The sequence below is a fragment of the Rhamphochromis longiceps genome, linkage group LG11, assembly GCF_057381845.1.
Source record: "Rhamphochromis longiceps isolate RC_006_pf linkage group LG11, R_longiceps_female_GT1.1, whole genome shotgun sequence".
In the NCBI taxonomy this organism is placed as follows: Eukaryota; Metazoa; Chordata; class Actinopteri; order Cichliformes; family Cichlidae; genus Rhamphochromis; species Rhamphochromis longiceps.
Genome location: NC_140567.1, coordinates 31697980 through 31722500, shown reverse-complemented (window position 1 = coordinate 31722500; position 24521 = coordinate 31697980). Strand labels below are relative to the sequence as shown.

General features: G+C 39.9%; 1 protein-coding gene across 2 annotated transcripts in view; it reads left to right on the top strand.

The window, feature by feature from the left end:
- bbs9 (Bardet-Biedl syndrome 9) overlaps window positions 1–24521 on the top strand; it is a 174949-nt gene that overhangs the window by 109143 nt on the left and 41285 nt on the right. For both annotated transcript variants that reach the window (XM_085423661.1, XM_085423662.1), the window contains exon 21: window positions 1927–2037. In XM_085423661.1, coding sequence (XP_085279787.1) covers window positions 1927–2037 — 111 coding nt within the window. The remainder of the gene's footprint in view (window positions 1–1926; window positions 2038–24521) is intronic.

Below are 24521 nucleotides of genomic sequence, written 5' to 3'. Positions count from 1 at the left end.
TTTTGCACAACTCTGTTGCTTGTGAAGCTCGCACACAAGAATTTCACTCACATGTGCTGTACCAATGTACCTGCACATGTGATGTGACAATAAAAGTGATTTGATTTGATTTGATTTGACTTGGTACATTTACAAATGCAAATTTTCAAGAAAACGTATTGTTAAATAACTCTTGTTTCGTAGTTCACATTTGGTTTAGATTTGCATTTCTTTGTCTTTCTGCTTTTAGTTTGTTGGTAGTTCTGGGCACTTTCAGTTTTGTATTCTGGCTCCTTTCTCTTCATGATTTTATTCTCAGTCCTGGTTCAGTCTCCTTTTATAATTTGCACTTACATTTCGTTTTCCTGCCCTCCTGTGTTTTCTCTGTCAAGTATGCATATTTGTTCTCGTGTTTAATTACTTTCCGTTTTATTTTGTTAGTCTTTTGTCTCTTATGCTTTGTATTTAGTTTTACATGCCTTCGCGTGTTTTCTCAATTAGTTTCAGCTGTCCTCCCAGGTGTCTCCTGTTTCCCCTCATCACCTTGTATTTATTCTCTCAGTTTGTCTCAGTTCTTTGTCACGTCCTCCCTCATTCCCCATAGTTTTGTGTATTTAAGCGCTGTGTTTCTCTGGTTTTTGGATGCCTTGTTTCTACTCGGAGTTTGTTCTGTATTTTGTTCAATTTTAGCATTAAAGCTGTCTCTCGTGTCCTGCATTCGCCTCCACCTTTTGCCTGCTACATAGCAGCAGGCCTACATAACGTTATTAACAATTCGGAATCATTATAAACCATTAGAAATGAAAATGCAAAAACAATGTTCAACTTATAGGAAAAGAATGCTAACGGTGACATCTTAAATATGGTATGAGTCCTGTCTCGTCAGCTACTTCCGCTGATTGTTATACATGTCTTTTCTGTTATTTGTAAATGTTGATTTAAATAGAAAACATAAGACTAAATAGCTTAATTATTACCCAATTGCTATGAAATGTGATTTGGTGCAACATTTTGTTACAGGTCAGACACTATAACACTTGGATTATTACCAATCATAGGGGCTTTAATTGGGTAACATATAAATGGCTTCTACAGGCCAAAGACATTAAATTGGTGGGGTTAGGTTAACTGGTGATTCTAAATTGCTGTCCAGGGTGTACCCCGTCTCTTGCCCTAAGACAGTTGAGATGGGCTCCAGCCCCCATGCGACCCTGAATTTGATAAGCGGAAAAGGATGGATGGATGGATAAATTAAGATGGAAATGACTGAAAAAACAGCCACACCCATCGTTTGCAGCAACCACTTGCAGAGTTTTATGTTGATAATCGTTCATTGGACAAAACATGCAAATTTTTATATGTATCACATGTACACGAACATTCAAACATTAGGTTGGATTTACGTGCATAAAAATGATAGTACATTCCCTCGATCATGCAGTTTGTGGATACAAATACACAGAATAACTGCAATGTATTTGAAGTAAATATTTTGATCGATTGCAATATAGATATTACAGATCTGTGTACCCTAGGCAGTATATGGGCTAGATTTCATCAAGTTTGAACATGTTGTCTAGGGTTAGGAGTTTGGGAAAAACATGCAGACATACTTATGCTTTTAATGTGTAGGGAAGGATTAGCTACTTTGTATTTAGAACACATTAGTTACTAAGTAATGAATGTAATGAAATAATATAGGAATTCCTAGTTATTCCATACATTGACAATCTAATCAGGACCGCAACTGTGCTGCTCCTTGGATACAAAGATTTATGTTGTTCTGGCAACCCAATGGCTTTGCAGCTCAGAGGATCAAAACTGAAAGCAAACTTTATCTTCACAGACACTGTGTGTCATAACAATGTGTTTTTAAGAAAAAAAGAAGGAAAAAAAGACTTGTTGAACTTATTTTTGTAATGATTTTCCTTCATATCTTTCACTCAGGAGGTGTTGAGCCCATAGCAGAGCTGGCTGGTGATGGGGAGGAGATTGAAGTTCCACAGGAGGCGACCAAGTTCATTAAGAAGAAACAGCCATCTAAGAAAACCAAGAAAGGTAGGATCACAAACTCTATTTCCTTCTTTTGTCTCTTTATTTGGAGCTGGATATTCTCCAGCTCTTAGGCTCATCCGTGGCTCTGCTTCTTCTTGTCACACTTCCAAGCAGCCCATATCACCCCAGCAGTACATCCGCTGCATTGCTCCCAGTTTTTTACTGAATCCTAACCGGAGGCCTGACAGTGATATCTGTTCTCTGTCTGTCACACTGTTGTAATCCACCTCTGTTTTCCTCACAGCATCATGCGCTTTCTCATCTGTTATTTGTATGTAACGCTTTGACTGCTGTTGGCTCGTGGTCTGGAGAATCTGCATGGTTTTGATTCTGATCTGTGCCAAAAGATCAAATCAAACAGCAAATTTGGTTCTTCGGCTACAACACAAATAACTGTGCTTCCTTAGGTTTGTTGATTGTTTCTGTTTAAACCTGTCTCGCGCAGTTTTGTTGGTGTGACTTACAGTATGGGCAAAGTTTTAGATTAATGCTAACAGCTAAATCCTGGCTGGCCTTCTTCCATTGCTGAATTGCTTACAGCAGGCAGTGGATTTATATTTTTTTGAAAATGTACTAGAGAACAGTTCCACCAGACTGGCAGGTAAGGTTTTGATCCTGGTTATAAAACAAAAGTCTGGAGTGTCTCTTTCAATCAGAATGATTGGAAACCCCCCCCCCCCCCCCCCCCCCCCACATTATGACAGGAGATGTTAGATCATGTCCATCTGGTTTACAGTTACCAGGACTTCACTCTCATTTTGTGCTGGGTGTTGGTTGTATTAAGTTCTCACTTTCTTTCCATCCTTCTGGCTCGGCTCTGAGTCTGTTCTTCTATCTATGAGCCTGCACAGGAAATATCTGATTAGAAGAGAAGATATGTGGTCTTGAGTAGAGCTGTGTATTGTGACTATATTTATTGTTCTAATCAAGTGAGTTCTCCTTTCATTCTCTTCCTGCGATTCATCATCCTTTTATTTCTTTTCATTCAAGTTTTTTTCTTCTTTCCTTTCCTCTCTGCTTTTTTTCCCTCTCTCAGTTACTTACCAAATTAGTTTAATCTGCGATGATATAACACATCATTTGAACCCACACAGAAAGACACTGGCCTTAACACAAAAACAATAAATACATATTGTTTCCGAGCTCCTGCCTTTGTCACACATACATATACACACACACATGGACCCACATACCCAGCCTCCTGCCAGAAAGGGGCTTCTGGTTTGCATTGAGTACAAATCCGAGTTTTATGACAGTTTGTCTTTTCTAAACCAGGGTGGATAGATTCTCTTTGATGAGCTCTACTTTCGTTAGCGGTTGGGGTGGACGTGTGTGTTACCGTGCACGTACGTGTGCACGCGTGCGGTTAATCCACTCAGGCGTCACCGCTAATGAGAAGGGGAGGTGTGGGAGACACCGAGAAGGCGACACAGGGATCATTAGATACCCACACATATACATACAGTACAGCTATACACACTCACGCACGCTGACACACACACGCACACGCACAGCCAGCTTGCTTGTCAGAAGTCTGTGCTCTCTGAGCTTAGATATATGGCTTTCAGGCACACAAGGGGGTAGATGTTGAGGGTATGATATGCCTTTGTTCTTAAATGTGTTTCGGCACTTTTTAAGTCTTGAAAATTCAAGTCTACCATAAAGGAATTACAATCAAGAAATATATAAATATTACAAATAAACATGTATTTTTGTTTAGAGACTTTAACAATTTCACCTTACTAATTGCAAAAATTACAACGACAAAAAAAATATCCAACAGTTGCATTAATTTTGAAATGATGTGACTTAAAGAAAAAAAACACTTTGGTAAACTGCAGCCTAGGAATGACTAAACGACTTAAGCAGATCATTTATATTTCCTCTAAATATTTCTTTCCCATCATGAATGCACTCTTTCCTCAACGAAGGTTTCTTTAATTACTTTATTTATGTAACCCCTCAAACCTCACCAAAATATGCATGTGACATAAAATCTCATTGTATTTTAAAGAAATACTTGGGATCTGCTTTTTTCATTAATTGTGGTTACATGTTTAAACCAAACCAGCTTTGCTGTCTTTGAAATGTGCCAGCTAAAAGCATATAGGCACTAAATTAGACTAGAAAATGTCTGTGTTCTCTCCTGTCCTCAACCTGGAGCAACAAAGTTTTTTTTTTTCTTGCTTTTGTGAGCCTGTCTGATAAAAGTGCTCACTATTTCACAAATGTGATATCTGTAAGTATCAGTATATTGAATTACTATATTGCATTTCAATGAGCCAGTGGGAAACTGTGAGTAAATGAATCAGGAAATACTGATGTGAGATTTTATGACTGTAAGCAACAACCCACAGTTACCAGCTGTGTGTGGACTGGAGCCCAGCAGGATCAGAGGTCACTTGCAGTGGCGATGCACCCTGCTGCCGCCAACCTGCTGCTCCGGAACAACTGCTCATTTTCTGAAAGCAGTATAGCACTTGTAATATTGCATTTATTAGCTGCACTGAGCTCATATTGTCTGTCTGATGAGCCAGAGGTTTTATATCAAAACAGAGACTTAACAGTGCTTCCCTTCTGTGGCTTTCTCTCTTTCTCCCTCTCTCTCTCTCTCTCTCTCTCTCTCACACACACACACACAGACACACACACACACACACACACACGTCACTTTTGCCAGACATGATTGAAAAAAGCAAAATGAAAATGATCCCCAATTAGTAATGTTTGTCATGGAAACCTCCACAGCAAGTCTGTGGTTTGCGCTTAAATTGAGAAGAGGAAGGAGGGACGAAGGGAATGAGGGAAATGATTTAGGGAAGAGAGGAAGGGGAAAGGAGGGAGTGGGGGGGGGGGTTCCATCATGTCCAGACTTGTCCTGTAGCTGCCACTCCTCCTCCTGATCAGACAGAAAGACAGAGGGAGAAAATAAGAAACAGCAGTGGCTTGTAAAGCCCTTTCACATAATAATGTGATTGTTTATTAAACTTTGGAGTGAAAGTCTCTGCAGTCTGTTGGTGTTGCTCAAGGACATTTCAGCATAGAGGATGTTTCCATGTTTAAAGGCTTAACTCGGGAAAACACTGCCTGCAATTCACTATAACAATTCACTGTGCCACCACAAAAACTAATTTTGTTAGCATCATGCTTAAGTCGTTACAAGATTATTTTTTTATGCTTCATGCACAAGCCTACATGAGGTTTTGAGTGTTTATTCTTCACATCCTTGTTTTGTGTTGAGTCAGTGACCTTTGTTTCTGTCAGCTCGTATAAATAAGATGATGCTGAAAACAAACACATGGCACAAATAAACATAAGGTTTCTTTCTCTTTTTTTTTTTACCCAAATATGAACTTTACCAATGACCATTAATCTTTCAGTACTGCCTTGTGCAAAAGCAGATAATTCAGTTTATTTGTCATAGCCACTAGTGCTTAGAAAATAACCTGAAGCTGAGCGTCCTTAAAACAAAAGAACTCATAATAGACTTCAGAAGGCTCAGACAGGTCCACTCCCTTCTCATTATAAATGGTGAATGGGTAGAATCTGTCAACCTTCGTTTCTGGGCAGATCTTACCTGGACCCACAACAGCAATGCTCTGGTAAAGAAGGCCCAGCAGCAGTTGCACTTCGTGGATTCCTGGTTGTTTGATACACATGAGCCATAACTGAAACACAAAGGCGGCGCAGAGGGTAATTAACACCGCCAAAAAAGGTCATTCACTGCCCTCTGCCACCCCTGGAGACTATCGCCAGATCCTCCCGTCTCAGGAAAACCAGGGCCATCGCAGGTGACCCCCCTGCACCCCCGCCCACAATCTGTTTGACCCGGTCGGTGCCTCAGGCTAGTCAAGTTCCACACCTCCACCTGTCAAACAGCTTCTTTCCCTGGGCCTTTCTGACCGTCAATAACCACTATCACCCCACACCCCACCCATGCCCACCAACCTCACCAATCTGAGCCATGGTCTGAGTTACCCTCATCACTCAGGTCACTCACACATACTCTAGTCAGACCAAGTCTTTTCTTTGCACTACCTATTTATTTCTGCTGTCTACTATCTATATTTTATTCTGACACAGTTGGTGTGGAGCACCAACTATTCAAGAACACAATATTGTATTGTATTCTGTTCTATTCTATTCTAAATTTTACATCACTTGGTGGCTGACCTGGAGTAAATACTGTATCTGTGGTATCAGATGTGCCATCTGCTTATTACATATCATGCCAGTATATTGGTGATCTTCTGTCAGTGGTTTATGTCTGGCCCAACACGTACAGTAGTATTTTTGTCTTATGGTGGCAAAATGCCAAAACTGCCTTTGGGTAGAAAGGCTAGCTCGTAAATCCCATAAAACTAAAAAGCAGGGTGGTAGAGAACAACTCAGCTTAAAGCCCACATGATGCAGACAAAGACACACACAACTACCTCCGTCTTCCGCCTACCTGTCTATGACTTAAAAGTAATTAGGCACTGTGCCAAAGCCCACACTACACACAGGCCTTTCTGTTAGAGTGCATGGCAGCCGGAAAGCACATTTGGTTGACTTGAAAGGCATCAAAAGGCATCTGAGAGCAGGACAGAGGAGGAGAGAGAGGGTGAGAGAACAGTGGAATAAACTCTCTTTCCTTTCCTTGAAAAGGTGGGATGAAAGAGAGATGAAAGAGAGAGTGTCTACCTTCTTCTCTTTCCTGGTGCTGCATCTTTTTTTGTTGTTGCTCTGCTGCTCCACCCCTAAAGCCCACCTGGGATCACAGACATGATCCAGAGCAAGGACACACACACACACACACACACACACACACACACACACACACACACACACACACACACACACACACACACACACACACACACATGCACATATACACAAATGACAACTTGTAGGCACATACAACCAACTAGGAAGCTATATACAGATTGTGTGAACACACACATGCATTTTTACATATCTTTCTTTATTAGAAGAGGAGATTGGACTTGAACTCAGCCCTAACTGTGAGTTCGGTCTCTTACCTCATTTCTCTCCTCGAGTCAGTAGAGGATTCATTAGGTACAGTGTCAGTCTGTGGTCATTGATCTTCTTTAGCCACACCATTATAGATTTATGTTATTAGCAGCAGCAATTAGCAACCATGATAGGGCCTTGACCTTTTTTACTCAGATCTTCAGAAATCCTGGATGTGTATACTGCCATCAAACATCAGCCCTTAACTCCCACAATCATTAGCGTGTTCTATTGGTTATCGATAAAGGTCATTCTGGCATGTCAGTATTGCTTGTGCATCTGGCAGTTTGCATTACCTATTTACTTTCACCCCTTTGAATGTACTTTCTGTATTAGCTTGAAAAGGTTTGTCGATTATGCCTTGAATCCAGATAAAGGCTGTTGCACATTATTGACTCTTTGTAACAGTTAGAAAGAAACAAAAACGAGTGGAAAGAAAATCTGCATTCACACATGAGGTCTGGACAAAATCCAAATCATGTTGCTCTTTCTCACATGTAGAGCACAACAAGGGATTTTCCATCTTAGATGGATTCCCACTATAGGACACTTTACTCCCACTCACTGTGTGAATTTGTGCTGAGTTTGAATCCAGTCGGTCATTACACAAGGGAGCTGCAAGATAGAGTTCATTATAATTTTTGTCATCCTGCTGATTTAGACATTTGTATTCCTAATAATGTCTGCATTGCATTTGTGAAAACCCCTACAGATGAGACAAGCGGATGAATCAGCCTTCAAGGTTATCAGTCATGTAAAATTCCCAATGAAAGGTACCCTGTTTCAAACAAGACATCCTAGTAAGTAAACACAATTAGCATTTCCCTGTGTTCACATCATCTAAAGAACTGTGAAAATGTGTCTAATAAATCAGCAATTCAAAAATAAACAAAACAATGCACACATCAAAGACAGCAAATGCGTTTCTTTGTACTTTGCAGCTGAGCAGCTCAATATTTTAGTCAACATTTCATTGCTTGGCTCATCAGCAAGATGTGTTGACAGGAAAACAAGTAATGTTCAATTCAGAGATGTTTTGAAGCTCTTTTATGTGATGATTTGGAACAGAAAAGCTTGTAATCCACACGACTATGTGAGTCTTTAGTTTTTTGGCACATAGTGTTCTTGTATTCACACACCGAGTTGGCCATGCTCCATACCTTCATCGCCGAGGTCGCTGCAAGGTGCTGTTTGTTGGTAACCCCTGAAATAGATGTTGGACACCAGATGTCAAGTCAGCCATGAAGAGGCTGAGGAAATAATCCTCCTGTGCTTAGTTAGGTTGTGGGAATTTGTGGTGGCCAACAGGTAGGGGCAGGTTAAAGGTAGTGCAGCTTTGGCAGTAGCTGAAACAGACTTTTGGTCATCCTCAAAGCGATTCAGGCAAGTTGTCAGGTTGCTAAGGAGAGGGAAGGGATGTTCTGCCCACATGTTGCAGTCAGGCTAAAGTGCTGCTTAACTCACATGGGGGCGTAGTTAATCACCGACAAGAATACCTTCTGATATTGTATGCTGAGGTACTGTACTCTTTTGTATAATATATTATACTGAGATCTCCTCAGTTCTGCTTAATCCCATCCTGTTTGTATAACACTGGACCACCACACAGATCAGACAAGCATCAACCTCTTCGGGGCTCTTGAGGCAGTCAGAGTTTGCCCAAGCAGTAGACTTGTTGATTGTTGATTCTGAGAGACCTCTTCGGGGTCTCTCAGACCCCGAAGAACACCCTGAGAGACATGGTCAAACGCCATGTCTCTCAGGGTGTTCTGTGGTCTGTGCTTCCAGACTTTTAAGGTGTCGGACTTCTTACAGGTTATTCATACCTTGTAAAACCATAGTGAGAGCATGGCTGTCATTACCAACAATAAGTCTGTATTTTCTGAATTCTCTCAGGGCTGCTCTTTGTCACCTGAATTTCTAGGTATAGCCAAAGGGTGGAAGGTTTGGCAGACTCAATATTCTGTCTTTTCTTTTTGTGGATGATGTGATCCACTTCATTTGAGTGGTGACCTCCAGCTTATGCTGGGGTGGGTTGCAGTAAAATGAAAAGTGGTGGGGATAAGACCTAGCACCTCTAAATCATTGTAACTATCTGTTGTGGCAAAGAGAGAAAGCAGGGTATAGCCAAAGGGTAGTGCAGCTTTGACTGTAGCTGAAACAATAAAGTTAATGATTTACTGGTTAGTCTTCGTACTATCACTCATGGCCATGAACTTTGGAAAGTGATTGAAAGTATAAGCAGAAAATGAGTAGAATTACAGTTTGCTCATCAGCAACTTTTGAGTATGTAGGTGTCTATATTTAGGAATTTAATTTTCAATAGTTTCAAGGTGGTTTCAGGTCTTGTATATGATTCACACAACATGTAAATAGCTCAGGTGGCAGAGCAGGTCAGCCACTAATCAGAAGGTCGGTAGTTCGATCCCAGGCTGCCTTCTGGCTGCATGCCAAATATCCTTGGGCAAGATACTAACCCCATGGTGGTGGTCAGAGGGCCCGGTGGCGCCAGTGTCCGGCAGCCTCACCTCTGTCAGTGTGCCCCAGGGCAGCTGTGGCTACAATGTAGCTGCCATCACCAGTGTGTGAATGTAAAGCGCTTTGGGGTCCTTAAGGACTAGAAAAGCGCCATACAAATGCAGGCCATTTACCATTTACCAAATGATACTTCCACCGAATTTACATGCAGACAGATGAATAAATCTACGCAAGCATACGCATCCATTGCAGCTTCCTTCCCAAGTAAGTTGTGTTGTCAGCGACAGAGTGACGCCACGCAGGTAATGAAACTTGTAGTGGCTCAGTGAGAACCAGTGTTAAGAAACCAGAGGAAACTTGTACTAACATGGCTGAAATACACAGTCCTGCTGTGTCAATCTGTCTGTCAGACTACAGAAGCACGGTGAACAGAGCTATCAACTTACTGTCACACAGGGTGGCTGCTACTCACATCCAGAAGCTGCACACACATGCACACATCACTCCCAGCAGGCAGGTTTCCTCATCCTGAACAGGATTCTCTGGGGCTGTGGCCAGAGTTTCTGACCCAAGGATTTCTGTTGTAGACGTGTTCACGGTTGTTGATGGGTGTGACAGATAGAGGTCTGGATTCCCAGCTCACCCCCCATGAATAAAAACACAGACAGAAAATGAGCCCTTGTCTGGCCTTCCATACATACTAACTCACACGCACACACACACACACACACACACACCAGGGTTAATGTTAAGTGTCCTTACAGATGGAAAGTAAAATATGTGGCTGATGACTCTAGCCTTGAATGTTGGATGTGCATGTGGAGATGAAGTATGTGTCAGTGTAAATGTTTAATGGTGTTTATGGTCTGTAAAAATGGGTGTGGTCATTACTCAAGTTAAAACCTCTAATCTGTGGGTAAGGAAATGCATATTGCTTGGGGGGCACATGTTTTATAAAGTTACAACTTTATGAGCTTGTTAATTATTGCCACTGGTGACGGACACTATGATAGCACATTAATCATCCTCCTTGCAGTCTGATTTACTCTTTGTATATGTGTATAGATTAGTAAATTAGTTACATGAGAGCAGATTATCCAAATGTAAAATGTCTTGCTTAACTTTCCATTTTTGATTTTTAAGATTTCATGTTATGTTTTTAAATTCTTTAGTGGGTTGGCACCAAAATGTCTTACTGATCTCTTAACATAGTATGCCTCTTTGAGATCACTGAGGTCTGCTGACCAGTTACTCCTCCATGTCCTAAAGACTGGACTTAAGAACATGAGGAGATCAGCTTTTCAGCCACAGAAGCTGTATAGTGAGTTTGGCTGATGTTAGTGACAAGGTGACTGTGGGGGAGGCAGGTTAAGACCTAAACAAAGGACTCCAAAAGCACCAAGTAAAACTCAAAAAACACTTTATTGCTGAAGCTTACAAAGGGAATATGACAAAGTCCAGGAATGAATGAATAAACTTAAGGAATCTAACTAGGAACACACGAAACAAAAAGCAGACAGTCTAGAGAGGGAATACACGTCAAAGGGCAAGGGAAGCCTGAGACAATATATACACACCACACAGTAGTTAATTACAGGAGATGGAAAACACCAGGGAACACAGCTGACTGGAATCTGACTAAAAAGAGCAGAGGTAAACACAACACACAGGATGAGGAAATAAAACAGAAAATAACAAACAAAGACCAGGACTAAGATGTGAACTTGACACAGTTACAGGAGATACATAAACATGGAAACATGACTGACTGGAGAAACAGAAGAGGATCACAAAAGATGATAACTAAAGATTACATAACCTAATGAGGAACACAGACTGAAGCACAAGCCAACATTATACTGATAGGACTGGATGCTGAGCTACATCTCAAAATCCAAAGGGAAAAAATCATTATCTCACAGAAAACTCAAAACATCACAGAACTCTAAATGCTGGGTTAGGACCGTGACAGTTGGCATGAGTGGCCACCTTGCACATTATTAAAAATACACCTTAAAACTAATTTTTATTCTTGGCTTTCAACCCAAAGTAAGAGTTGACACTTACTTAAATGGTTGTTTTTTTTTTTAATCCGTTTGATATATTTATTGATGTGTGTGTGTCCATGTGTGCATAGTGCATCTGATATTTTATTATATAATCCTCCTTTTATCTATACAGTTCTGTGGTTAGCTTTGTTGTTTTAAATGTGCTTCATAAATAAGTAAAATTAGATTGGAATTTTTTAAATATTGTTACAGTGGTGATTACTTGTTTTTAACATGAATGTTTGGGGTCTTTTTGTTGTCTGTAAGCACAGCCACGATCAACCACCTACTATTCAAAACTTCTGTTTCCAAGGAGCAGCCAATCAATTTTTCAGTTCAATTTAATTTTATTTATATAGTGCCAAATCACAACAACAGTATTGTACAGTAGATCCTACAATAATAGATACAGAGAAAAACCCAACAATCATATGACTCCCTATGAGCAAGCACTTTGGCGACAGTGGGAAGGAAAAACTCCCTTTTAATGGGAAAAAACCTCCAGCAGAACCAGTCTCAGGGAGGGGCGGCCATCAGGGTTTTAATAGTTTTGCAATTTTCATTAGTCTTTATTTTTATTTAGTTTTGACTTCAGATTTTCAATTTTATATCAGTTTTAATTAGTTTTTACCAGTTGTTTGCTAGTTTAGTTTAGTTTTAATTTTTTTGAAAATCCTTAGTTTCAGTTTAGTTTTGATTAGTTTCAGTTATAGTTTTAGTTGTGTTTGCAATAATTAAGTGTAACAAAATCCCAGTTTCATCATATCAGTCATTCTCTTCTGCTTATCCTTGGGTATGTTGCTATTCCAGCTACCATACCCTGCACCCTGGACAGGTCGCCTGTCTGTCACAGGGCTAACACGCAGAGACAGACAACTCACATTCCCACCTATGGGTTCTTTAATTAAATAAATAAATAAATAGGGAAGATGAACAACCATTGATACCAGGCAACGATAAAATGTATGTCTTGGCCCCAATGAGACTATTAACTCTTGCAGCACCGGGTGTTCATAATTTTGGTTCAAGTGAATTGATAAACTTTTTGAAGGCAATTGACTCACACAGTTATGTAGATATCCCAGACCTGTTGTCTCGGGATGCATCACGCTGCCTTGCCTGGGGTTAGCGTCTGTTTCTGGGGATGAGGGTTGAGTGTGCTCCCTTACCTTCTCAAGGTAAGCTAGTTTAGCCTTCTTGTGTGAGCTTTTCAAGTGCACTTTAAGGTTTGTGGGATTTTTTCCCCTCATAATTTGTCTCTTTCCACTACAAGACACTTGCTTTATCCAAAACACAGTCATATTCAAAATAATACCAAATTGGACTCTGGCGCTTTCTCCCGACTTTTCCTGACATGATTCTGCGCATGGACGGAGCAGCAACACAGACGACTCGACTAACGTACTGCCACCTGCTGGCATAATGAGACAGCAAGAAAAAAATCTGGAAACTAAACTTCATTTTCACCCTTGACTATTGTATGACACGCACACATCAATGAAAACTAAACACATTTTTGTTATAAATTCAGTTAATTTTAGTTAGTTTTGTGAACACTCATTGCAGTTTTGGTTAGTTTTCCTTTTTTTATTTTTTTTTTATTTCCGTTAACAAAAATGTTTTTTCACTTCTAGTTTTCGTTATTTCGTTAGTTTTCGATAACGATAATAACCTTGGCGGCCATCGACCGGTTGGGGTGAGAGAAGGAAGACAGGATGAAAGACATGCTGTGGAAGAGAGACAGAGATTAATAATGGGTATGATTCAATGCAGAGAGGTCTGTTAATACATAGTGAGTGAGAAAGGTGACTGGAAAGGAAAAACTCAATGCATCATGGGAATCCCCCGGCAGCCTACATCTATTGCAGCATAACTAAGGGAGGATTCAGGGTCACCTGGTCAAGCCCTAACTATATGCTTTAGCAAAAAGGAAAGTTTAATTTTTTTTTATTTTTTTATTTTTTTGCCTGTCCCGTTTGGATCTTTAGCCATCAGAGTTGTTGTCTGAAGGCCAAAAAAGATGCCAAACAGATTTACTTTACCAAGTGGATCATCATGGCCTTGACATATTGGTCCATTCGATTGACCTTTATTATAATTATGTATTTATTTGATTTGATTTTCGGTTGTTACCGACGGGACAGACATGACTGGGGGATAGGACAGGGAGGAAGAATGAAAGAAAGAGAGGGAGAGAAAGAAAAATAGAGGGGAGAAGAGATGTGAGAAATGGGGGAAGAGAAAAAAAAAGAAAAACAAACAAAACACCTGGATCACCTCTATGGAGATAAAAAAAATAGAAGAGAAAACAAACAAAAAAGAGTAACATAACAAACACAACGCCATCACAATAAACTAGTTAACAGTAGATAACAGTAGATGCTAAATATTACATGTTATTGTGCAGCACGCAAGATTGACAGCGCACAATGTGCTTTCACGTAGCAGCCAAGAAAGGTGTAGCTTGTGTCTGTGAACACCTGTGTGGATCAGCATGCTTGTATTCAAAAGGTTTCTCCATGTAACGATCTGCTAGGGAGTGTGGGGCCATAGCCCCATGCCCCAGGGCATGAAGCAGGTATGGAAGAGATCCAGGCCCCAGACATCCAGAGGCCCCAGAGTACGAGGACCCAAGGAGGACCACCACAGGGGCAACCGTGCCACCCTCCTGGGAAAAGCCGAGGAGAGCCCCAAACGAGAGGTCACCCAGCAGCCACGGAGCAGAGGCCAGAGGGGGTTGCAGTGACGTGCCCGCGGGCTCTGCTGGCAGCCAGCTGTGCCAGAGAGGACCGAGCCTCAGGCCCAGAGGCCTGAGGGCACCCCACCCCCCGGAAGAGGCCCAGCCACAGGCGCCAGGCCCCGCCAATCAGCCACCAGGAGTGAGTCGGTACATACATGAGCGCCCAGCCCCAGACACCAAGAACCACCAACACACCAACGTCTAAGGGGATCAGCCACTGGCAGGGAGTGTGGTGAGGAGAGATAGGCCTCCATACCTCGGAGAGCCTGAGATATTCCCAGAGAGGTGGAGTGTAAGACCCAACCTATAGACACAGACGAACAGGCCTAATCTTAAAAGTAGAGATAGTGTCTGTCTCCTGAATCCAAACTAGAAGCTGGTTCCATAGAAGAGGGGCCTGAAAACAAGGCTCTCCCTCCAATTCTACTTTTAAAGACAGTTGGCTTATGGGGGGTGGCCTTAAGAGGAGGCCAGGTAATTCGGATCGATTTGGTGGATGAACGACGGGCTACACCAAAGCACATTTTAACAATATATAGCAATATAACAAGCCGAGTAATAACAGTAGTAAAGTTACTGCAAAGAACTACAAAATCTGAATATTTGAAAGTTAGAATGAATTGTTTAGGCCTCCATTATCTCCTTTATGGAAAGAGCAAGACATTGTGGAATGTGTGCAAATGTCTGTTTGTGTTTGTGCACATGAGCGACTGTGTATTTGTGCATAAAACCTGCAGCAGATTCACTGCAGTTCTTCTTACACTTGTTTCGTGTCATCCCATAATGCAAATTGAGGTTAGCAGTGTTCCTATTCCTGCCAGCACAACCAGTAACACAGCAAACTGGCCAGACCTGTGACCTGTCAGCCAAATTCACCATGACTTAAAAGATGAAAACATTTACGATTTGCATGCAAACCAGTGATAATAATTCAGCTGTGGATTGGTTCTGGTACTTTGCTGGAAGAAAAAAAAATTCCCCTTCTGTGTTTTTAGATTTAGAGGCACGTTGGAGTGCCACAAGAGTTTATATTTTTGCCTAATCGGGGGTTACATGGCATTTAAATTAGTGTGGCGTGTTCACTAAATTACAGCTGGGTTTTAAACGCGTGTCCCCGAAGTCAAACATGTCAAATGGGTGTTCTCAAAATAAAACTGCTTTCTTCCCTTATTCCAAATCATCACGTGTGTGCTCCTCCAGTCCAGCTTGGTGTTGTTTGTGAGCTCTACACATCCAAATGTTTGTCAACCAATTTAACGTCCAATCTTCCGCAGTTGTCAGTTCCTAGAACTATAGTGTAAGTCCCTCATATCCAACTCGGGAATTCATTTGAACCTCAATCAGATTCTCTCTTTCCCAACAAAAACTCCTACATTTTCTTGATTTCCTGTTTTTTAACATCTTGATAAAACTATATTTAAAACTATTCTTAAATTTATTTTTCCAAGGGTCAAATGTAAACCAAAGTATGAAACCATCTGTCATCAAAATACCCATCAAAAGGCTACAAGCGTTTCCTTTTAGGCAACATTTTTCTCAGGTTATTTAAAAAAGCCAGAGAATTAAGAGAAAACATTTCCAAATATGTTCATTTAGTTTCCTCACCAAAAATGAGGGTTTATTTATGAAAAAAGTGAAACCATATCTGAGGTCACTGTCAGAGATAAGAAGCAATTGCAGAAGGAACAGAGACTCCCCTCTTTGATCCTAACTGCACAGGAAAGAAAGGTCATTCCATCATCGCTCTGACCTCTTGTCTGCTTTTAATCTCCAGGCTTGTAACTTGTCAACAACATTTTTAGGTAGCAACATTTGCTCTTATACTGTAACTCCTAAGCTTACGCATGCCAACAAAATCCCCACCGCATGGCTATCAGACCATCTCATGAGCTATTTGTTGGCTGCGGTTGTGTTGACGGAGCACTGATGAGATGCTTGGCTGTTTAATGTGTATGTAATGTTCCACTAATGTCTCTGCAGCAGCTTTATCTGATATGCTATTCCTGGTCAGAAGCTAATGCTCGCAGATATAAATGAGGACGCTGTTCCAAATATTTGTTGTTTGGTCGGGTACCAGGTTGGACTAATGCATATGGCCTTGTTGGACCCTGTAATGGAAAGTTCAAGAGTTTTAAGCCTTTTAATAGCCATTAAGTCCTGTCATTGACCTTGTGTTGGGATAGCTCATTCAGTGGTATTTGTGTTGGAGATGGTGATAAAGTTCTGTAAAAGCAGGATTCTGGAGAGTGTCTTGAAGCTTTTTTTTTTTCTTTTTTTTTTGGGGGGGGGCTCTGCTAAGATGATGCAAAGAACAGCTCAATTAGTTTCTCATGCAGTAATAAATCGTATGCTGCTCATTTAGATGGAAAAAAATGTCTCCTGGCATTTCTCATTTCTTATCACAGCCTACTGATACAGTAATACATATTAATAAAATGTGAGACTGTCAAAAAAAAACTTGATCGATTGGTTTAAAGTTTGCTGGGTCTTCATCAGCTCATGATAACACATTAATTACATGTACTACTCTAGTCACATTTTAGGCCGAAGGAAATAGGTTTTAATACATCGCCAACAGATACCAAATCATTGGTATCGCACTGATATAAACATTGAAAAATGTATGAGACTTACATGTTGTATTTATACAGTGAAATTAAGTCGTTATGGTGTTTTCATTCAAAATAGGATATGTTCTGTGATACACAGTTTCAGTAGGTTTCCTTCCACATTACTAATTACTGGTAATTAATTACTAGTTACTAATTACAAGCAATTAATGTGCAATATTGAGGAAATTTTAAAACGGGAAATCTTGATTTAATGGCAAGTTGGGTAATTGCCTGATTTTTCTTGAAGCACAAGAGCTATAATGGCCAAGCATCCAAACATAAATTCTGACAATTATAGAAGCAGACTTTTCATGGAAACAAATTATTGTAATTTTTTTTCTTCTGTTCTTTTAAAATACGATGCATTCTGTCATACACCATAACAATTTATTAGCTTTCCTTTAGGTTAAATAGTGAAGTCTAATAGACTTTTTATGGCTTAACAGTCAAATAAAAAAATTAACCAATTAATGTGTGATATCAAGTAACTTTTGATTCATAGTTATATAGTCTTAATGTGTTCAAAACACACATGTTTTGGCATCTCCAAAGATTTCATCTATCAACAAACCAGCATCACATTTTTTGAGTTTCTCTGGTTTCAATAAGGAGAAAGAGGGAATACTTGAACGGGAAAAACAGCCACTTTGGGAAAAATATATCAACTCTTATTAAGCCGGTATGATGCAATAGGGAGTTTCATCAAAGCAATCTAATTAATCAAAGGCGTGTTGATAAGTTTCTGTAAATTATAGCTAACAGAGACTGGGAGAGAAGGAGGGAGGGAACAAAGAGGAAATAGATTTTGGGAAGAGGTTTGGAGGGAGAAATAGGGAGAAAAGGAGGGGCAGGAACTATTCTGGCTATGATAGCCATCAACAAACCAGACAGTCTTTCAGAGGTGGAAACCCAGATGTGTATATGTGTGTTTCCCCTCAGGTCATGTAACATGTGGTAAGGAGGCTGTGTTTTTGCGGTAGTGTCCATTCAGGCTCTTGTTCCTGGGGGAACCTTCCAGAAGGAATGAACACGCTTCCTCTGGGAGACTGCTGTAGGAAGTGAAGCTTCCAGCTTAGTGGAACTGACCTTCACACCCCCTGCTGCTTTTCACATTAAGGCCATGGCAGCTATGTTATGGGATATAACCGTTAATCTAATACATTTTATGGTTGCTATTCTGGGTCATTCCTGCTATACAGGTTTCGGCTGCCATAACTAATAATAAGGAAATGGACATGATTTTTAATACTCTTTGAAAAGAGTGATATATTTGACTGTCTGAATAAGATAGTGGCCAACCTAGTAAACTTGAATTTTAACAACTATCAAAGCAGATTGTTCATGGAAGAACTATAAATGCATGTTGCCATAATTCTGGCACTTTCATTTTCTTCTTCCTGAAAGAAAGTTCACGATAAGCAAATATTTATAATGTTTATTTTTTCTACAAATTGTTGTTAATTTTGGTACATCAAATCCATTCATTGTCTTTCAGTTTTGGAATTACTTTTGCATGTTTTAGTCTAATTTACTAAAGGGGGAAGTAAAAGATTGTTCATGACAACTTGTGTTTTTGTTGGCCAATCATGTTTTCTTTTACTTAAGAAAAGTGTCTTATTGGATGGAAGGAAGAATTGTATATTACACGGTGAGCCAAATAAGGAACCAGTCTAGCCATTACATTGTGTAATCAACATTTACTTAATCAACATTTACTAAACTATAAGCTCAAGTAAAAACCTTGTCTTTCAATAATTTCAAACTAAATGCGTCCACAAAACGTCCTGGTCATTGTTTGTTTATCAGCACTAAATCAACATACGTGACCACAGGTTTAGCCAAGAAAACAAAATGAAATAAACTGCACACCTGGAAGATGCATATATCTATTTGATGCAGTGAAACTACAAGGTAGAGTTAACAAGCATTATAAAAAGACTCAAAATTAATTAATTAATGATTCTACATGAATATATGGTAGGTTAACGCAGCATTTTGAGTTCGCAAGTTGCAAACTCAAAGGAGGAAAATACCTCAGCCTTAGTAAAACACGTGCTCTGCATACTATTCCTCAAAGTATTATTAAGTACTTGAACTTAGTTCAAGTTAACTTGCATATTTGGTTATGAATTCTGTTGTAATACTATGCATTTATTTAGTATAAACATGAATTGTTATTGAGTGTAAGATGAAAATAAATGAAAATAAGCATAGAAATATTATCTGTTAAATAATAATTACACAATTGATGGATGAGATTGCATTTTAAAAGCAAAATATAAGTACCAGCACCCATGGAGATTAGAAAATAAAACCATGTTTGTTTGTGATATTTCTAAAATAATATTTCACCGGTGTTAATGGCTCTGCTCTTGCCACAACGACAGCTTTAAAAGGATAAAGTTTGCACTTTTGCTCCATCCCCCTTAAATTCCCTCAACCTCCACCCTATCTCTGATTTTTTTTAACAAGGGACCTTTAATTTGGCGAGAAGGAAGCAATGAATTGTAAAGTACACTTTTCCACCAACGGCCTGGGAAGAGTGGACCTCTTTCTGTGTCCCTCCACTTTGCCTAATGCAAAACCCAATAGGTAACACATGTGGTACTTGAGCTGCTACTGCACTCCTCTTAATCACTTGTCATCCATGTCCCTTTAATTCTGTTTGTTTTCTCTTTTCTGTACTCAGTCCTCGATTAATAAAAAAGGGATATGCAATAATCAGGTACACTCAGGCAGAGTTTAAATGTGGAAAGTACGAGCCATCTTTTTGCTGCACAAAAATATGAAGCAATAAAATTCTTTATTCTCTAAATTGAATGTTTTCATTATATATTTTGTTGTGAGATTTGTTGTCAAATGTGTGGATCTTGGGCAGCTTCTGTGTGTGTTTGTGTTCTTGTTTAGGGAAAGTGCGCGTGTGTGTGAGAGGAGAGTTTATCAGAGGAGACATGTCAATTAGCGGGGGGGTACAGAAGGCAGAGGCAAAGGTTATAGGTCAGGCTGGGGGGATTCGTCAGCTGTCACTAACTATAAAAACTTACTGTGTTCCAGTGCTTGTCTGTGTGTTTGTGTGCGTGCGTGCGTGCATGTCATTGGGAGGGCCTCGTTGTGGGTCAGAAGCCACTGAGCCGAGACTGGGAACAGACACACAGCTCCCTGTGTGTGGTTTGTGACACCTTCTCCTGCAACAAGCCTGAAGGCACAAATTAAAACAGTCTCCTCTGAAAGACAAAAGTCCTTTTTTATTTCTCTGTTTCTCATTTATTTAAATGGTATTCACCGTGTACTCCTTGAAGCTACTAAATTAGGCACAAATATATGATATAACAATTATTTATAATAATAATATAAATATTAGCTTTTAGATATCTTATATATGTGATATTTATAGATGTCAACTTTTTAAAAAAAAAAACACAAAACGGTGTATTCTGTATTATGGAAAGTTCTCTAAAGTCAAAAACAGACATCAGCTCATCAAGTTCAAACTCGTTTAAACGTCTATTAAACATAGTTAGTTTTATTGGGGATTTGTTCATTTGTGTAACAGGTGCCAAGTGCCTAAATGTGAGCAATTTTATCTGAAACATCTTTTAAAATCTATTATTCTAATTATTTTTGACATTGCTGACTGGATTTTGCTCAGTGTGTAATTTTAACTCCAGTCTTATTAGTTAGTAGTTTGAATCATCATTTATATCACTAATTGAATGACAGCAAAAATCTGGTATCACTGACATAATGAAAGAAGTAAGGGCTGAGCAGCATACCATGAACCAGAAATACTATCATTCAGATATTAAACTGATCCTAGTCGATTCTTTTGGTTTTGGTTTTGTTTCTTTAAAAAACCTTTGGTTTGTTTGGAGCTTTTTTTTTGAGTGACTGCACTTGTTTCTTGTTGTTGTTTCTGATTTTGTTGTTAAAATTAAGCCATACTTTGGTGAACTGATTTTTGCTCCTTTAAGAAAGCCTACATTAAATATTTCATAAATAAACAAAGGAAAAGTTAAATCCGTCACACTGAATGATGACTCTGAGGTCATTTCACTTTTCCAAAGTTCACATATAGACTTTCTAGAGGTTTGGAAATTACCTGTTCCTCTGAGAGCTTAAGTGTTTTCTCTAGCAGAGCGAGAAGTGATCAGTGTCAGTAAAAAGAGTTAGGCCAGTTTTCTGTTTTGGCAACTTCTCAAAACAAAGTACAGGCTTTCGACCGCAGACAGAAGCATTATGGGTACATAATGCCTTCTTTCCTCGCCATCCTTTCTCTCCTCCTCACGCCCTCCATTCTTCCTTCCATCTCTCGCAGTCTGGTGTTGTGTGCGCAGGAATAAGAGTAGTGTATATGTGTGTGATCAGAGGACATGATTAGTTTCCTTCATTAGGCTAAAGGCCGGGCTTTGCTCCATAGCAAATATTGGGCCATGGAAATTAGACATTTGCACACACACATGCACACTTTGAAAGGGCACACCTCTAACACTCGTCTAATACGGGCTCTGAGTCCTGGACAGGACATTGCTCATTTATTCAGCAAATGGACATGCACACACATTCAAGCGCACGCACACACAAACTTGAACAGTCATATTCACACACACATTCAGACACACACATTCTGACCACATTTTGACTCTTTCCCTCTCATGCAGGGGGAAACGCACACACGCATTCTGGCCTCATACACACTGCCCAGTCCCACCACACACACTCAAATATATCCCCATGGAAAACACACACACTCACACACATGTGCCAAAGCAAATAGGCGCAGGTTGTGGCACAGCAGTGTGTTCCTGCGGCTTTAATTAATTCCAGCGATTAATGAGACGTGATCAGTTCCAGACTGAGTTGGGCACACAGCCCTGGGTGTGAGAGCTGCCTCTCAGCAACACACACCTTGATGAAAGTTGGATGTATATTAGGGAGTGTCTGTGCATAAACGGGGCTCCTGTAATAATTTTAAAATGTGTGTGCAAGGTGTACCTTATTTCTTTTCAAGGTGGACCTGTTATTCTCATTACCGGCTCCACATTTTTTGTCCTTAGCCTCTGCTGAAGAAGCTTTGCATGATTCACAGTTCAAAATAAATCTTTAGTTATCTTATACCTGGCCTCCAACTTTATCCACTTTATGAAACAAGACATTTTAACTCTTTTTCTTTTTAAGCCCACTCTCCCTTTAAGCCAGTTTTATTCTGATTGCTGGCCCCTTGAAAACAGATGGTTTAAACCACAGGTGAGCTATGCTTACAGCTAACTAAAGGACTATTTTAAGGGCATCCTCCCTCTTTGACAATAGTGAAAATCAAGAGATACAATCAAGAGTATTGGAGAAGCTGTTTGAAAGAGAAGCCTTTTGGCTTATAGGGTTTATTTGTGCCTAAAATGACTTAATTATTTGAATTATTTGAAGAATTTGCATTTTTTTTTACATGAACATCCAACAGTAACTATATATATATGACAGAAAATAAAGGAAAGCATAATAGTGTCCCTTGTATCCTGGAATGCTGCTGCTACCATTGTTAATACCACTTTAATTAATACTGCCGTTGCTGCTCTGACAGCAACTACTACTGTTCCCATGGATATTCCAGTTTCTTCCCGCAGTCCAAAGATATGCTTTTTAGGTTAGGGAAAGTGAAATATGTCAATTTTAATTGTTTACTACCATTACTAGCTCCACTGACTTGTAGGGGACACACACTGATGCATTGGTCAGAATACCAGCAGCAGATACAATGTAACTGCTACAATACAGATACATTGATCTGTTCCATGATATACACACAGATAATTCTAATTTCTGAACACATTCGTGTTTTATTCTACCCCTTACACTGACATAGACACACATGTTTGCAATGTAGCTATGTGCTGAGCTGGTGCTGCGCTAGCTGGAGGAGGAGGAAGAGGGTTTAACACAGACAAAGACAGCCAAGCCCCACCAGCAGGAAGAGACCACTGAGGTGGACTCAAAATTAGACTTTAACATGTTTTGCAGACAATGTCAGCCTAATATGTGTGCATGAGCTCATCTGAATTCTTTTAACAAACACCCATGTCTTTGAGCTGCTGGGTGTACAGTAAGTTTAGATTTTGAAGGGAAACTCTCAAAGATAGATGCCCTGAAACACGCACACAAACACACACATACAGTGTAAATACACACTGAGGTATTTTTCCATCGTTTGTGGTGTACAGAGCTATGCCCTGATGTTTATGGCACTGATGCCTGTCTGGAAAGATGCAATGTTGTGTATGTCTGTGTTTGTAAGTTTCTGTGTAAGGATGTGGGAGTGTGTGGGGAGGAAGGAACAGTTTTCTTGGAAGCACCGAGCTTTGACGTTCGTCTGCGTTTGTGGTATGTGTATGTCTAGCTTGGTTTATGTGTTAGTCTGTTTATCGCTGTGTGTTATGGAGAAAGTGTTTATGCAGTCAAATTGGTCTTCCCTTCTAAAAGCGTGTACTCACATGTAGAGATGGACCGATCCGATATTACGTATCGATATCGGTCCGATACTGACCTAAATTACTGGATCGGATATCGGATATCCATTAAATATCAAAAAAGCACCTCACAAAACTTGCGACATGGCTTAACTCAGCTCATAACCGTAGCAGCCGGAGCAGTATGTGTCACGTGATAGAGCAGCTGTGGCGTGCCCTATCGGCGGTCTGGTTGAGTATTTGTAGCCTCGCTACCAAACCGGCATTTCATCTCTGAGGAAGTTCCGCCAGAGAGAAGTAAAGCAAGTGTGTCAGTTCATCTCTGAATGTTTGTAAAGCATTCCCGTGTTAAGCTTAACAACCGATATATGGAGCGACTGCCTCTTCTCTCTCCCTCCCTCTCCTGTTGCTACTTCAATCATGAAACTGATTAATGATCAGCTGATTGGCTTTTCTGTAGCGAGTCCGTCTCTCTTCTTTGTTTTTGGCCCACTTCGCGCCAGAAAGAGGAAACCAGCGGCTGAACAACAGCAGCACGTTTAAGCTTGATAACCTGTTGTTAGAATTTATTTAATATTACTTTCTACACCAGGATCCTTTTCTACGTAGCTGACGGCTGGAAACTGTGTAGGGGTGGGTCTAGCAATTTTTAGCCAGGGGGGCCGATAGGGCATTAACAGCGAAAAGGGGGGCACAAAGACATACTTTTCTTTCTTAATCTCATTTAAAATGTCTAGCTTTTAATAAATAATTATCTGAATCTTACACCCAAAGTTTTAATCTGATGTAAAATATATAGAAGTCCATTACTGTATATAGTAACTATTAAGTCTAATATACCCTAGTAAGCTATAGTACTTTTTCCTCCATCTGTGCAGTCTGCAGTTCTGTTGAAGAAAGATGTTGAATCTATTCAATTATTCTTGAAAAATAATTGATTTCTGTGCATTTTTTTTCACACTGCATCAAATTAAAGTTGATTACGTCGATTAAGCATCATGCGGTGGAGGGTGGTTCACTATTTATTTATTTTTTGCTGGGAGTTTGCAACCCTATTAGTTAGGTTGCTTACTCTTTAAAATACCAGAATAGGGAGGATGGAGTAGGTTTAAGTTTATTAGATTGATCAGTATTGCTG